This window comes from Pseudophryne corroboree, chromosome 8 (genome assembly GCF_028390025.1).
Source record: "Pseudophryne corroboree isolate aPseCor3 chromosome 8, aPseCor3.hap2, whole genome shotgun sequence".
In the NCBI taxonomy this organism is placed as follows: Eukaryota; Metazoa; Chordata; class Amphibia; order Anura; family Myobatrachidae; genus Pseudophryne; species Pseudophryne corroboree.
Window position 1 is genome coordinate 260,257,787 of NC_086451.1, and position 15,483 is coordinate 260,273,269.

Consider the following 15,483-nt stretch of genomic DNA (forward strand, 5'->3'; position numbering starts at 1 on the left):
TCTGACCACACCTTTTATTCTTTAGGCTAATTCAATATTTAGGGATTGACGTATCAAGCAATGAAAAGAGTTAAATGGGGACCAGTGGAGAAGTTGTCCCTGGCAACCAATCAGCTTTGAGGTAGCATTTAGCAAGTACATTATATAAACTGATAGGTAGAAGCTGATTGGTTGCTATGGGCAACTTCTCCACTTGCCCACTTCCGCACTCTTTTCACTACCTGATATATCAGCCCCTTAGTTTTGTTCTAATCATTCAAGTAAGGTAGCGCCACAGCTATTCACGCAATGAAGTTTTAGGACTACTGTACTGTATATGTTAGCATGAAATTATGAAATAAAATTAAGTATATAATAAACATAATATTTTCTACAATATTCCCTTTGCTTATCAAGCCCTTCCGCTTTAAAGGTACTTTAAAACAGATTTAACAAGAGAGTGGAGTATTTATCAGCTTCTGTCATCAGATAAGTTATCTACTCAGTGTCGCCAAGAGGGTGTGTGGGAGAAGGGGGGAAACGGGTACCAATTACCTGGACTTGTTGAGGGGCCTGCGGGGGCCTGGGTCTGCACGCCACCTTCTTCAGCCCAGCACATGCTGCTGTGTAATTGTCTGCAGTGAGTCCAGGAGGCAATTTAGCACTGATCAGGCTCCCCCTTCTCCCCCCCTTTCCCCGGATCTGTGCCTGGTTGAAAGGTGCATAGTGCTCCCCTCCCATGCAGATCGACACCACTCCGCAGAACGTTGACAGTAGACTTTTTATGTGTTTTTTCAAAGCGGGGTGTGGCAATACATCCATGATTAGGCCACTCCCACTGCTTTACCGGGGCCCGTCCAATCTACAGCTCTATATCTACCCAATACCAGGATAATATATTGGTGTGGCCAGAAGTATCCCGCCCTGAATACGTATACGTAGAAAAATTGCTTAATTTGGTGAGGAAAATAGAAATACAATTATGGGCAATGGTGTGGCCAGCGAGGTGGCTGGTCATCAGGATGCTGTCAGGATGATGGGCCTGTGTGAAAACCTGGGGTTGTAGTTCCATCTGCCCCATTATTAATCTGATCCTGATCTTAACATGACATAGACATAGTTGCTATAACTATGGGGTACATTTACTAAAGCTTCTAGAAATGAAAAGTGGAGGTGTTGCCCTTAGCAACCAATCAGATTCTACAGTAGATATTATTTCTCTATTGCCTTCTAGAAAATGATAGACAGGAACTGATTAGTTGCTATGGGCAACTCCTCTTCTTGTCTCTAACAGAATTTAGTAAATCTACCCCTATATCTTCTCCATGACTTCATAACTCTAAAGGAAGGATGTGGCACCAAAATACCACAGTGGCAATAAACTGCTACTGCCACGCAGCCTGCTCGGTTATGGATCATTGTTCAAAAATCTCATGTCGATCTTTTAATGTGGCGACCTGTCCTGTGTCGACCATTTCACTGTGTCAACCTTTGTCCCATGTTGACCATGTCCATGTCAACCAATAGTGGTCGTCCTAATTACTGTAGACCTACCATCTGGATACCAGCCTATTCCCGACCATATTCATATAAAGCAGCGTACAAACTACAGCTCAGACACCTGCAGGGTGCTACTCACATCTCCTTTGCGCACATAGTCTGGATCTTTGTATATATCACGGGCCAGACCAAAGTCACAGATCTTCACAACGTTATTTTCCGACAGGAGGATGTTTCTGGCTGCCAGATCACGGTGGATGCACTGCAAGACAAAGAAAGAAAGGCCTGAAATCCGCAGGATATAATATAAACAATAAACATGCATTCCAATGCTTCAAAGAATAGCTTTACAGTCCATTCAAGCCAGTGGATACTATTCTCATGGGATTTACACAAATGGATTTGAGAAAAAGTATTTTTAGCAGTTGAATTGTTCATAAAGCAGATGAATGCTTCCCAATGTCTCTATGAAGTGTGTTATTTGTATTCATTAAGATAAGGACATGCAAATCCATTTATATTCATTTTATAGGGAGCCTAAGTAAGGTTGTGTATTCTAGATATCATATGATGACATAGAGACGATGATCCAGGCTTTGTCTGTCCCCCACAATGGCGTCGACCATAGCCGTAACTACGTGTGGACCAACGGTGCGTTGCCCACAGCGCATCTGCACTGTAGGTGCATTCACTGGCCCACACGCATGTTGCATAGGGCCGCCGCGCCAGCGTGCAGCCGACAACCTTGTCAGCATGTAATATATAGATTGGCTTCCAGGCTCTGTAGCTTGTGGTCTCCCCAGCTGGCTGGCGCTGTTACAGGAGTAGCTGCTCCCCCCACCCTGCTGTTGTCTCGTGGCACCAGAGAGGTCACTCCCCCATGCTGTGGGCTCACAGGAAGAGTAGCGTCTCCCCCAACAGCAGGCAAGTCTCTCCCTCCCTTTCTCTCTCTCTCTCTCTCTCTCCCCCCTCCCTCTCTCCTCTCCCTCTCCCCCCCGTCTAATGCACAAAAAAGGGGGACTCTGCCTGCCTAATGTGTAAAATGGGGGACTGCCTGTCTAATGTAGAAAAAGGGGAACTCTACCTGTCTAATGTGTAAAAAAGGGGGACTCTGCCTACCTAATGTGTAAAATAGGAGGACTCTGCCTGCCTAATGTGAAAAAAGGGGGACTCTGCCTGCTTAATGTGTAAAAAGGGGGACTCTGCCTGTCTAATGTGTAAAAAGGTGGACGCTGCACTGGCACCATTTTGTATAGGGGAAGCGCTGAAGCTCTGTCTTGCACAAAGCGCTAAAATGTCTAGTTACGACACTGGCATCGACACACCTCCATTTTGGAAAATGGGGGCCATCGCCAACCCCTCCCCTTCCCTAAATGTCAGCAGACTGTCAATCACTGACAGTCTGATGCTGATCTGCGTGGTATGTTGCAGACTCATACTGCACAAGCGCAGTACCGGTCCGGCACATAATTGGTGCTTTGTAACATGAGACGCATCAACCACATCAGAATAAGGCCCATTATCCTTATTTAGCAAATATGGACTATTGGATTAAACATTTGCTTTGTTACCTTCATGATGAGTAACAAAGAATTCAGACCTTCAGCACAGTCATAATAGCTCTGCATTTGATATGTGTTGAGCATGGAAGGCATTTTATAATATAAAATCATTCTATAATGAACCTACAGTCAGACATTGACTTGCTTTGTACTCTTATAATACAAAATCACCATAATGACTAATATCCCTTTCAGACCGCCAGCTATGAACACAGGTTATTGGTACATGAGCACGCATAACCCGTGTTCATGTGCGATCTGATAGGTGCCTGGGTAAAAATACCGTGTCGATCGAGCAGGGTTGGGCTCGAGTTCGACCCGGCTTGCTGTGCGGTGTGAACGGGAGCCGGGTTGATGCGACCTGTTTCCTGCTCACTGTGTGTGTACGGGCGGCACCTGGAGGTCATGTGATCTCTAAGCGTCACCCCCGCCGGGTTGCAGACAGCGGGTTACACTCTGGGAGCCCCCGTGTCAGGCTCCCGGGTGCAACCCACCTCAGGCGGTGTGAAAGGGGTATTAGAGGTATGGAAATAATTTTTATTTTATTTTCCAGAACCCAAGTTGCTGTACAGTTATTGTTACTTCTTGCAGCATGGTTACTTCTTACAGAATTATGAACACTTCAAAATGAATGTTTAGATCATTATAGACTACATGCTACCCCCTTAGAGGGTCTATTTTTTACTGAGTAACTTTATCCTTGTAAATTTCTGTGTGTAACTATACTGTCTTTTTCTAATAATTGATTAAAAGGTAATTTTCAAATATTTTTCATTAGTGTATTAAGCGTGCCACAACAAAGAGTCTTTCTTTCCTCTTTTTTCTTTTGACGTATACTGGCGTATGACAGGTAATGCTCTGCCTCACCTGCCTGCCTTGTCCGCACATCTCTGATCAAAACTCACCAAATTCCTAGAAGTACTGTATATATGGCTGCACCTTTGTATAATGCCCACATGTACCCTTAGGTTCATATACTGAATGTGTGTTTAAATCTGTCTCTGACATTTTCCAGTGCCTCCCCAGCCATTGTCCTAACCGCACGTCACTGCTACATACACTGATAATCTGCATTTTCTGCACAAAGAAATTAAAGGTGTTTCTGTCTATGTAGCCCTCACGATAATGCCTGTTGTATTCTTTGTATTTTGCTGACCGTGTAAAACGGGAGCACTGTAGATTGTATTGTGGAAGCTAGAAGCTACATTTACAATTGTAAGGGACACTTCAGTAAAATGTTAAATGTTTACAAATATAACAAATTTTGTTCCTTGAAACGATGTACTTTGTTGAAAGAGTATTTTATATTTACTTATGCAACATTAAATCAAATGAGCTTGGAAAAAAATAACATGTTTGAAAAAAATTCCTACTTTTAAATAATAAGCCACAGAGTAAATAGCATGAGGTGCAGCTGTGAGTAGCGGCAGCACATACGCTTGTAAACTGGCCTGAAAGTAAAGGTTGGTCACTGGGTTTGTGCACTTCCGGAATTCTTACTTTTCTAGAGGCCAGGAACTCCATCCCCTTTGCCACCTGAAAGCTGTAACAAATCAGATCTTCCATTGTTAGCTGTTTCTTGCTCACGTCTTCAGGGTCTGAAAAAAAAATACATGTTGTTTAATTTATAAATACTCAACTGCTGTAGAACTGCAGGGGATACGTTGTTTTCTGGATACTTTTGTACATGCGTTTGTCTTAACAGCGGTAATGGGGCGTCAATTGCTCAGCCTTTCCTCAAGATTTCTTTTAATAATAATTGTTTCCTGCAATTAGTTTTTTACTTTTTTTGCGGGATATAAAGTTCAGTGGGAGTTATTTGGCTGCAGTAGTTGGGAAACATTGCCTAGTCTGATAAAGCAATTTACTATCCCTTTTAGTAAACAGAAAAGGTCTGATTGGAGTACTCTGGAACTGCACAATACAGGGAATAGATTCTTAGTTAAGGATGGTCAGGAAGGCTTCTGCAAGAAATGGCACGGCAGCTACCAGAGAAAAACACTGTTTACAGTTCAAGTGCAGAGCTATTTTCTATTGAACATAGAACATTGGCCCTCATTCCGAGTTGTTCGCTCGCAAGCTGCTTTTAGCAGCTTTGCAGACGCTAAGCCACCGCCTACTGGGAGTGAATCTTAGCATAGTAAAATTGCGAACGAAAGATTAGCAAAATTGAGAATAGACACTTCTTAGCAGTTTCTGAGTAGCTCCACACTTACTCGGCAACTGCGATCAGTTCAGTGCTTGTCGTTCCTGGTTTGACGTCACAAACACACCCAGCGTTCGGCCAGACACTCCTCCGTTTCTCCAGCCACTCCCGCGTTTTTCCCAGAAACTGTAGCGTTTTTTCGCACACACCCATAAAACGGCCTGTTTCCGCCCAGAAACACCCACTTCCTGTCAATCACATTACGATCACCAGAACGAAGAAAAAACCTCGTAATGCCGTGAGTAAAATACCTAACTGCATAGCAAATTTACTTGGCGCAGTCGCACTGCGGACATTGCGCATGCGCATTAGCGACTAATCGCTCCGTTGCGAGAAAAAAATAACGAGCGAACAACTCGGAATGAGAGCCATTGTTCTGCAATATCCTCCAACACAGTGCAGTTAACCATCGATAAAGAACAGCAGTTCAGCGCGGAAAGAGATGAATTGCAGGGTGAGTAGCCTGTGACGAACATAGCACATTGTATACAGTATGTGTTAATTCCAATAAGACCAATAAGAACGGAATGACATCCAGTAACTGGTGTCACAAGAAGAAATCAGCAAAACCACAAGGATTCCATGAACTATCTGATAAATCCCAACATCTGGTGCTTACTCTGCTTTTAGCATTTACTGAACAGACAGCATCAAAAGGATTTTGGGCTGAGACTGTATAATATAGTTAAAACCCCAAAGAAAATAGACAGTCAAGCTTTACTATCACTCAAAATTAGACACCACGGATCTCTGGAAGTAGTAAGGTGATAATCTGGACGTGACTCAGTTTATCCAGCTGTAATTTGGTACGGTTCTTAGTCTTACACCTTGTAATAGTATTATAAGAACAAAAAAATCACAGCCATCATTAATGATTGATGAGAACTCCTGTTATCTTTACACATTGGTTGCTGGATTTTGTTATTTTACACAATAAAAGTTATTTGTAGAACACATAATGTGCAGACCCGCAATGCATCTTTGTGTGCAATAGATTGCCTACTTTTCCTCCTACAAATCAAAGAACCGCTATGTAAATCTAGACCCCTTTATAACATTTCAATACATTAAATAATAATTAATATTTATACACCTACTTACCTACTCTCCCGCAAGGTCCGGGAGACTCACAATTTTTCTGGTAGTTCCCCAGACCCCAGAAGAGTGGGTGGGTCTCCCAAATCCCTCCCACTTCCTAGTGAAGTGGGCAGGGTGGAGATAGAATACAGAGAAGAGTGGTCTAGAATAATTGCATATTTTTGGTCCCACCCCCTCCATGTGGGCTCATGGGCATTAGTTGTGGCCTGCTGATATGAAATTACAGGCCCTGCTCCTCAAGTTTATACACCACCTTATTCCCTATAGAACTAAATACACTTTACTTTTGCAGCGGTAGAGATCTTGGGCAAGCTCAGATGCTGATCAAAGCAATCATTTCCAGTTCCTGCCCCACTGGACACAGCAGTTTATTAAACTGCCAGTACAGGTTTTTTTTACTTGTGGAAGGAAACTAGAAAACCACAAAATATGGGGATAAGCATACAAGCTTCACAAACATAGGTCTATGCCTGTGTCATTTGCTGCAGTTGCATCTGTGACTATGGTGGTCATTCCGAGTTGTTCGCTCGCTAGCTGCTTTTAGCAGCATTGCAAACGCTAGGCCGCCGCCCTCTGGGAGTGTATCTTAGTTTAGCAGAATAGCGAACGAAAGATTAGCAGAATTGCTCGAAAATCTTTTCCTGCAGTTTCTGAGTAGCTCCAGACCTACTCCTAGATTGCGATCACATCGGTCTGTTTAGTTCCTGCTTTGACGTCACAAACACGCCCTGCGTTCGGCCAGCCACTCCCCCGTTTCCCCAGACACTCCTGCGTTTTTACCTGGCACGCCTGCGTTTTTTAGCACACTCCCTGAAAGCGGCCAGTTTCCACTTAGAAACGCCCCTTTCCTGTCAATCACTCACCAATCAGCAGTGCGACTGAAATGCGCCACACGAACAACAGCAAAACTGCTAAGTTTTTAGTTAAATAACTAAGCGCATGCGCGCTGCGTACTATGCGCATGCGCATTTAGCAGCAAATCGCAGCATAGCGATAATCGGCAACGAGCGAACAACTCGGAATGACCACCTATATACTAATGCTGCTACAAAGCCCTGCCCTGCTGTGCCGCCATGCATCTAAATGTTTTAGGACTGAGACACCCATATTTAGAAGCACCATCAGTCGCTCCATGGAAGCTTGTACCAGCACTGTGGCAGGCGCAGATTATCCATCTGAATATGGCACCTACTGTATGTGAATGAATCTGTGTATCTGTACACAACCACTATCAGAGACACATGCCTGTGGCACTCCCATAAGTTGCAATCTCCATGCGCCTGAGTAACCACTGCCCTGTCACCTCCCTGTCAATCTCCATGCGCCTGAGTATCCACTGCCCTGTCACCTCCCTGTCAATCTCCATGCGCCTGAGTAACCACTGCCCTGTTACCTCCCTGTCTCTACCATGGAATGCCCCGTGCACCAATACAATTCTGATATCATGTTTCAAAAATTTTAAATCAGGATGTATGCACAGACGAAAAAACATTACTTCATCATATTCTGCATCGTTACTACATCCAACTCAGAATAAGGCCCTACTTTGAGTGCCACCTACTATGGAAATTTGTGACAAGCTGCCACCTCAAGACTTACTTATTGGGAGGGCACTAAGCAGGGACAGACTGGGGCTCTTAAGCACTCTGGACAGTGTACTGTGTGCGTGCACCATGTGCACGAAAAGGGGCATGAGCACAGCTTAACTGGGTATTCACAAGTCAAGGGGGCCTGGCTTATTGGCACACTCCTGTGTCTCTTTATACAGGCCGCCGAGCAGAGCGCTGGGAGCCTGTGCTGCTCAGCCAGCCCAGGTTTCTCTCTTTGTCCCTGTATGTGGGCAGCCGAGCTGAGCAGCGGGGAGGCTGCACTGTTTGGCCAGCCCAGGTTTCTCTGTGTGTTCAGAAGCGCCAGATGAGAAGTCTGGCCCTGCGTCCAGTGCACCGATACTTATACCATCTGTTAAAGCCCCAGTCACCAACCATGAAAGCACCACATATTTTTGCTACAGTGCATCTAAATGTGTATTGCAACTCAAAATCAGGGTGCATGTATTGTGCAACTAAGTATCAAGCCTCAAATCATAAATGGGAATACTGGCTGGACAATGGATGCTGTCAGAAGGGCCATCTAATGTTCAGTGTGAAAGCTTCTGTGTACTTGGATTCAGTAAGGAACATAGACCAATGATCTCAATACCAAGTAGTGATGGAGACTTCGGTGCCTAGAAGAAACCTATGATGAGCATGTGACAAGATCCCTCATGGAATGGCCCATAATGTGATCATATCAGATGTTTCACAGTTTACACTAAGTGTACTTATTTAACAGATCTTTTAATTACCTTCTTCCTCCTCCTCTGAGTCACAATAGCTTTTGTCTTCTATGAATCCTGAGCTGGCAGAACTGCCGGTGCTGGCCACACTTTCCAACCTTCTCTTGATTAACTCAGAGAGGTCATCATTTGAGTCATCTACTGTTTTCTCAGTTTCCTGTGACTGGTTACACAACAAAAGTAAAAAAATATATATAAATAGACCTACTGTAGTCATCACATTCAATGTATAGATATTGCTCAATCCTGATACATATTCCTATAGCAACATGTTTGTTTTATTCTTCAAGTCATCTACTAATGTTGTATCTACTCCAGTACCATGTTTCAGCCTTAGCATGTGTTCCATTACAGGGATCTCTCCAAAGATAAACTACAATATAAAAAAAGGCACATTCACAAGGAAACTGACCGGCGTGCGCCTCTTTCTACTATTCCCTTAAATTGAACTATGACATTTCTTTTTCAAATTTGTTAAACTAAATCAAAAAGGATCTCCCTTTTCTAAATATATATTTTCATACTCCTATATCATAGAAACATAGAATTTGACGGGAGATAAGAGCCACTTGGCCCATCTAGTCTACCCCTTGTTTACCATATTTTTAACTCAAACCTTATTTGATCCTTATTTCTTTGTAAGGATATCCTTATGTCTATCCCATGCATGTTTAAAATGCTCTACTGTCTTAGCCTCTACCACCTCTGATGGGAGGCTATTCCACTTGTTCACTACCCTTTCTGCAAAGTAATTTTTCCTCAAATTTCCCCTAACCTACCTCCCTCCAGTTTCAGTGCATGTCCTCGTGTTCTAAACCTTCTCTTCATTTGAAGACTGTTTCCCTCCTGGACTTTGTTAAAACCTTTGATATATTTGAAATTTCTATCATGTCCCCCCTTTTCCTTCTCTGCTCTAAACTATACATATTTAGATTTTTTTTTGTCTTTATGGGTATGTTTTGTGATGTAGGCCATGCACCATTTTAGTTGCCCTTCTTTGTACAGGCTCTAATGTATTAATATACTTCTGAAAATATGGCCTCCAGAAAGAACAGAGTATTCTAGATGAGGCCGTATCAATGACCTCTACAGTGGCATTATTATTACTTCTTTCTTTCTGCTACTGATTCCACACCCTATGCAACCAAGAAACTGACTTGCCTTCCTCATTGCTTTGTTACACTGCTTGCCTGTCTTTAAGAAACCTGAAATAGTGACTTCTAGATCCCATTCTTCCTCAGTAGTTTCCAGTATAGTGCCATTAATACTATATTTAGCCTTTGGATTTTTGTGACCCAAGTGTATGATTTGGCATTTTGTGGTATTAAACTGTAATTGCCACACTCTTGACCAGTGACTGCCAACCCTTCACTCGCGAGCTTCTGGCAGCTCACCGTAGTATTTTCAGTAGCTCGGAATGCACACAGGCTTGGGCAGTCACTATCTGACACTGCTACCTTCAATTCTAATATTGAGCCAGCCGTCAGCCAACCAGAACTCACGGACTGGCAGCGGCGGCTCCTGATTGGCTGCCGGACCGCAAGCTTTGATTGGCTCACAAGCTGGCACCATATATGAAATGGCCACCAGAGAGTGTCAATGCGGTGCCCCCCAGGACTGTCAGTGAGGGGCAGGAGAGGCGTGCGCTGCACTCTCCTCCCCTCCCCTCACATCCCTTCAGATAGGAGCAGAAACGGCAGCACCAGAAGAAGCCAGCAAGGGTGAGCACTACTGGGGGCATTATATCTGGCACTGCTGGGTGCGTTACATCTGGCACTGTGGGGGGCATTACATTCGGCACTGCTGGGAGTATTACATCTGGCACTGCTGGGGGCATTACATCTGGCACTGCTGGGGGGAATTCTATCTGGCACTACTGGGGGCATTACATCTGGCACTGCTAGGGGGAATTCTATCTGGCACTGCTGGGGGGAATTCTATCTGGCACTGCTGGGGGGAATTTTATCTGGCACTGCTGGGGTAATTATGTCTGGCAATACTGGGGGGGATGTATGTCTGGCACTGTTGGGGGCATTACTTGTTTCTGGCACTGCTGGGGTCATTACATGTTTCTGGCAATGCTAGGGTTATTACGTGTTTCTGGCACTGCTGGGGTCATTACATGTTTCTGGCAATGCTTGGGTCATTATGTGTATCTGACACTATACTGAGGACATTATTTGTAACTAATATATAGTTGTGAGGCCACAACCACTTTCACAGAAGTGAGCTTGCCAAAGGGTGGAATGCAGGACCCGCAGTTAGGAATTACCTGCCCAAGTAAGCAAGAGACAGCAGCAGAAGGAACATTTGGTTATTAGCCAGCTTTTATTTATTTTTGTAATTTTAGTAGCTCTTTTAGAGGTTTTATTTTTCTCAAGTAGCTCACATCCCAATTATGGTTGGAAACCACTGCTCTTGACCAATCCTGTAGTCTATCAGTAAAGCAACATTCATGCATACAATTTAGCAAAAATACAGATGCAATTGCTACAGTATGTTTTCTAATCTGTTCCTTAAAGGAAACTATCTGAACCTACAAAACCTGATGTCCAACTAGAACATGACCCCACCGCTTATTGATGTTATAAGCCGGCAGACACAGATATATGGAACCTGGTATAATTTCTAAATGATCGCTGCAGTCACACAACACTTCGAAAAACACAAAAATGACATGACATGTAACAGCAAGTCCTAATAAAACACATTGCGGAAAAAACAAACTTAGCACAAAAATCCACAGATTTTTTGTAGTTAATATGCATCAATAGGTGATCAATAACCTGATGTTGTGCCCATTGGCTGAGCTGCAACACTGAATAATAACTTATATACTACGGTACATGACAAAGCCTGTATGTATGCTCTCCTACAGTATACAGATGCTTGTCATGTTTGCAAGAACATGTACATATTCAATTATCTGTGATAAAGCGTTAAGTTACTATGAGTTAACTTAATGCACATATCACCCGTAAATTCCGCTTATTGGCCCTCATTCCGAGTTGGTCGCTCGGTAAAAATCTTCGCATCGCAGCGATTTTCCGCTTAATGCGCATGCGCAATGTTCGCACTGCGACTGCGCCAAGTAAATTTGCTATGCACTTAGTAATTTTACTCACGGCTTTTTAATCGTTCTGGCGATCGTAATGTGATTGACAGGAAATGGGTGTTACTGGGCGGAAACAGGTCGTTTTATGGGCGTGTGGGAAAAAACGCTACCGTTTCCGGAAAAAACGCAGGAGTGGCCGGAGAAACGGAGGAGTGTCTGGCCGAACGCTGGGTGTGTTTGTGACGTCAAACCAGGAACGACAAGCAGTGAAATGATCGCAGATGCCGAGTAAGTCTGGAGCTACTCAGAAACTGCTACGAGGTGTGTAATCGCAATATTGCGAATACATCGTTCGCAATTTTAAGATGCTAAGATTCACTCCCAGTAGGCGGTGGCTTAGCATGAGCAAATCTGCTAAAATCCGCTTGCGAGCGAACAACTCGGAATGACCTCCATTGACTGTATGCGCTTTTTGCTCAATCCAGTTAGAAATGTGCAAAAACAAAATTTGCCTGATAATTCTGGCTGGCAAAACCAGTCTAGGTGAAATGGAGAATCTGCCTGTACCCCCCCCAAAAAGGAAAACTAATATAGGATAACAGTATAGAAGTCTGTTAGAGGGCAGAATAAAAGTAGTTGGGGTCCTTATAATGTGTTAAATGGCTGTTATATGCATTATTCTAAGCAGTGAAAAAAATATAGAAAGCAAGTATTTTTCTGCAAAATAAGTGCTCTAATTAATTTAGGGGTTAATAAAAATGCAAATTAGTAGCTTTTTGTGTCATTTTAGGGGACTTTTAAAAAACCTCCCACCTGCAAGCCTAAAAACACTGTTCCCATTCATGCAGCACTCCAATATACCTGTCCCACATATTTTAATTCATTTTCCTGCAGTTGGCATTCTTTCAGCCCAAAAATAACATTATTAATAATATCATAATTGGCCAAATTTAGCTAATTAAAACATTCAAAGTGCCTAATTAGTCATTAAGAGGGGTGTCCAAGGGGGTTCTGAACCAAGACCCACCATTTTTACCTTAAAATAGGGATTTTCACTAACTTTCACCTGCTCAAGAGGTGATGAAAAGAAATCCCTATTAAAGCTATGGAGAATTATCACGTGTAATTTTTTGCTGACAATTGAATGGCAATGTTTTCGCAACTCACTATAAAAACCCAATCTGAACGGGTTATCACGGCTCGCTGAATTCCCCCTAAAGTTAAGTTTTATTTATTTATATTATTATTAGCATCATCATCATTAATATTTTATATTTTTTTAACTCTTTATTTGTAAAACGGGGGAGAGCAAAAGTGTACAGCAAATACAAAAGTAACAAACATGTCGACAGTGTACCACTGTATATAACAAAAACACTATACAATAAAATATTACACAATCAACATAAAATTGTCCAATCCACTTAATTTTTTACATTTTTGAGGGGAAATCGACAAAAAAAGCGACAATAAATAGATTATACAAGGGAAAGAGGAAACGGATTGGGGGAGAAAAGATGGGAGAAGAAAAAAAAATTGAGTGGGAGGAGGGGAACAATACTGCTAAAGACCATGTTGCATAGAAAAGGGCATTTTATAAAAGCTAGTAAAGGAGCCAGCTGTGCATCAGTAAAGGGTGTCACGTATACATTACAAACAACTATTATAGGGTACCCGGCCAGTGGCGCACCCAGGGGGGGTTTCCGAGCACCCAGAAACCCCCCTCCACCACAATTTTTTTGTTTTTGTTGTTGTTGTTGCTGCATGAGTATTATTAATGGCTGTCTAGCATCCTCTGCAGCTGTCTAGCATCCTCTGTGCTGGAAAAGGTGGCACTTGTAAGTGCTTATTAAAAGTTGACTTTATTTTAATTATAGTACATATATATCCATGTGCAATTTGTGCATACATATATACACATGTATATACATACATAAATACATACATACATATAAACACACACACATTTGATATAAATACATGCATATATATAGGTGTACTGTATGTGTGTGTATATATATATATATATATATATGAATGCATGTTTAATATGCTATGTGTATCCCTTATCCAAAATGCTTGGGACCAGAGGTATTTTGGATATGGGATTTTTCCGTATTTTGGAATAATTGCATACCATAATGAGATATCATGGTGATGGGACCCAAGTCTAAGCACAGAATGTATTTATGTTTCATATACACCTTATACACACAGCCTGAAGGTCATTTAGGCCAATATTTTTTATAACTTTGTGCATTAAACAAAGTGTGTGTACATTCACACAATTCATTTATGTTTCATATACACCTTATACACACAGCCTGAAGGTCATTTAATACAATATTTTTAATAACTTTGTGTATTAAACAAAGTTTGTGTACATTGAGCCATCAAAAAACAAAAGTTTCACTATCTCACTCTCACTCAAAAAAGTCTGTATTTCGGAATATTCCGTATTTCGCATATTTGGATATGGGATACTCAACCTGTATATGTATATATATATATATATATATATATATATAACTCCACTAGTAACCGGCACTCTGTTATCAGCTGCAACTGCCCCCGGTGCCTATCCTTGCTGCTGTGCAAACATATATATATACCATATGGTCAGATGGCACTCCGGCGGGACTTCACTTAAGAAATAAAGCAGAGACCAGGCTCTTTTTGCTGCGGTAACGTTTCAGTTGTATTCCAACTTTCGTCAGACCCAAATACATACATTTAAAATACAAACTTTTATAGCTTACCCTCCACCACATGTCGTGTCTTCTCCGGCCCGGATGCGCTGGCAGGGAAAGATGACGTCATCCCGCACGCACCGTGCGGCGCGCTCCCGCCCATGTCAGCGTCCCAGTAACCTAGGAGACGCATCAATACAAAAGCATACAGTATAACACATTGTGCTATATAAAGTGCATGTGCAAATACCGGACATTGTTGGCAAGTGTGGCTCGTTATAGCTGATCATCTTACTATAGACCTATATTACAAAGACATGACTGCATACTTAAACAATTATATGGATTAATTTTTACCAGGCTAAATAAAGCAATTTAATAATAATTGCTCATTTAAGCCTCCTGGGGCCAATGTGTTGAGGCGGTGAATCCACCTAGCCTCCCGTTGTAGTAACAACTTATCCCGATTCCCCCCTCGAATATTCTCCGGCTGTTGGTCTATTATTTTGTATTTTAAACAAGAAAGATTATGTTTCATCTTAGCAAAGTGTCTTGCCACAGGTTGTGTTTGACTTTCACCCGCTAGGGCTGCTCTAATGGCTGACCTATGTAAAGCCATACGCTCACGGAATTGTCTCACAGTTTTCCCCACGTAATACAATCCGCAAGGGCAGCGGATAAAATATATAACGTGGGTATGTGTACAAGTTAAGATCTTATCAATTTTGATGTATTTACCTGTGTGTGGGTGTGAAAAGCCTTGGCCCACTTCCATATAGCTGCAGGTCGTGCAGCCTATGCACCTATAGCACCCTGGTTTCTTAGTTAAAAACGTTACTACTGGGGCTAACTTAAAGCTTGAAATGTCATTGTGTACCAGTGAATCTTTAAGATTTCTATTCCTGGTATAACTGGACAGTAAGGATTTTCCTTTAAGTGCAGGTAAATCTTTATCCGTTGTCACTACCGGCCAAGCATTTCTCACATGTTTTTTAACCTGGTTGCTGACAGTGGACCATCTCTGTACAAATGGGATTTGATCCACTAATGATTTTTTA

General features: G+C 42.4%; 1 protein-coding gene across 1 annotated transcript in view; it reads right to left on the reverse strand.

Moving 5' to 3' along the window:
* Positions 1 to 15,483, reverse strand: part of LOC134948917 (vascular endothelial growth factor receptor kdr-like) — a 334,002-nt gene that overhangs the window by 59,498 nt on the left and 259,021 nt on the right. The window contains exons 21-23 of the mRNA XM_063937198.1: positions 8,690 to 8,843; positions 4,542 to 4,639; positions 1,619 to 1,741 (exon numbers count right to left, since the gene is read on the reverse strand). Coding sequence (XP_063793268.1) covers positions 1,619 to 1,741; positions 4,542 to 4,639; positions 8,690 to 8,843 — 375 coding nt within the window. The remainder of the gene's footprint in view (positions 1 to 1,618; positions 1,742 to 4,541; positions 4,640 to 8,689; positions 8,844 to 15,483) is intronic.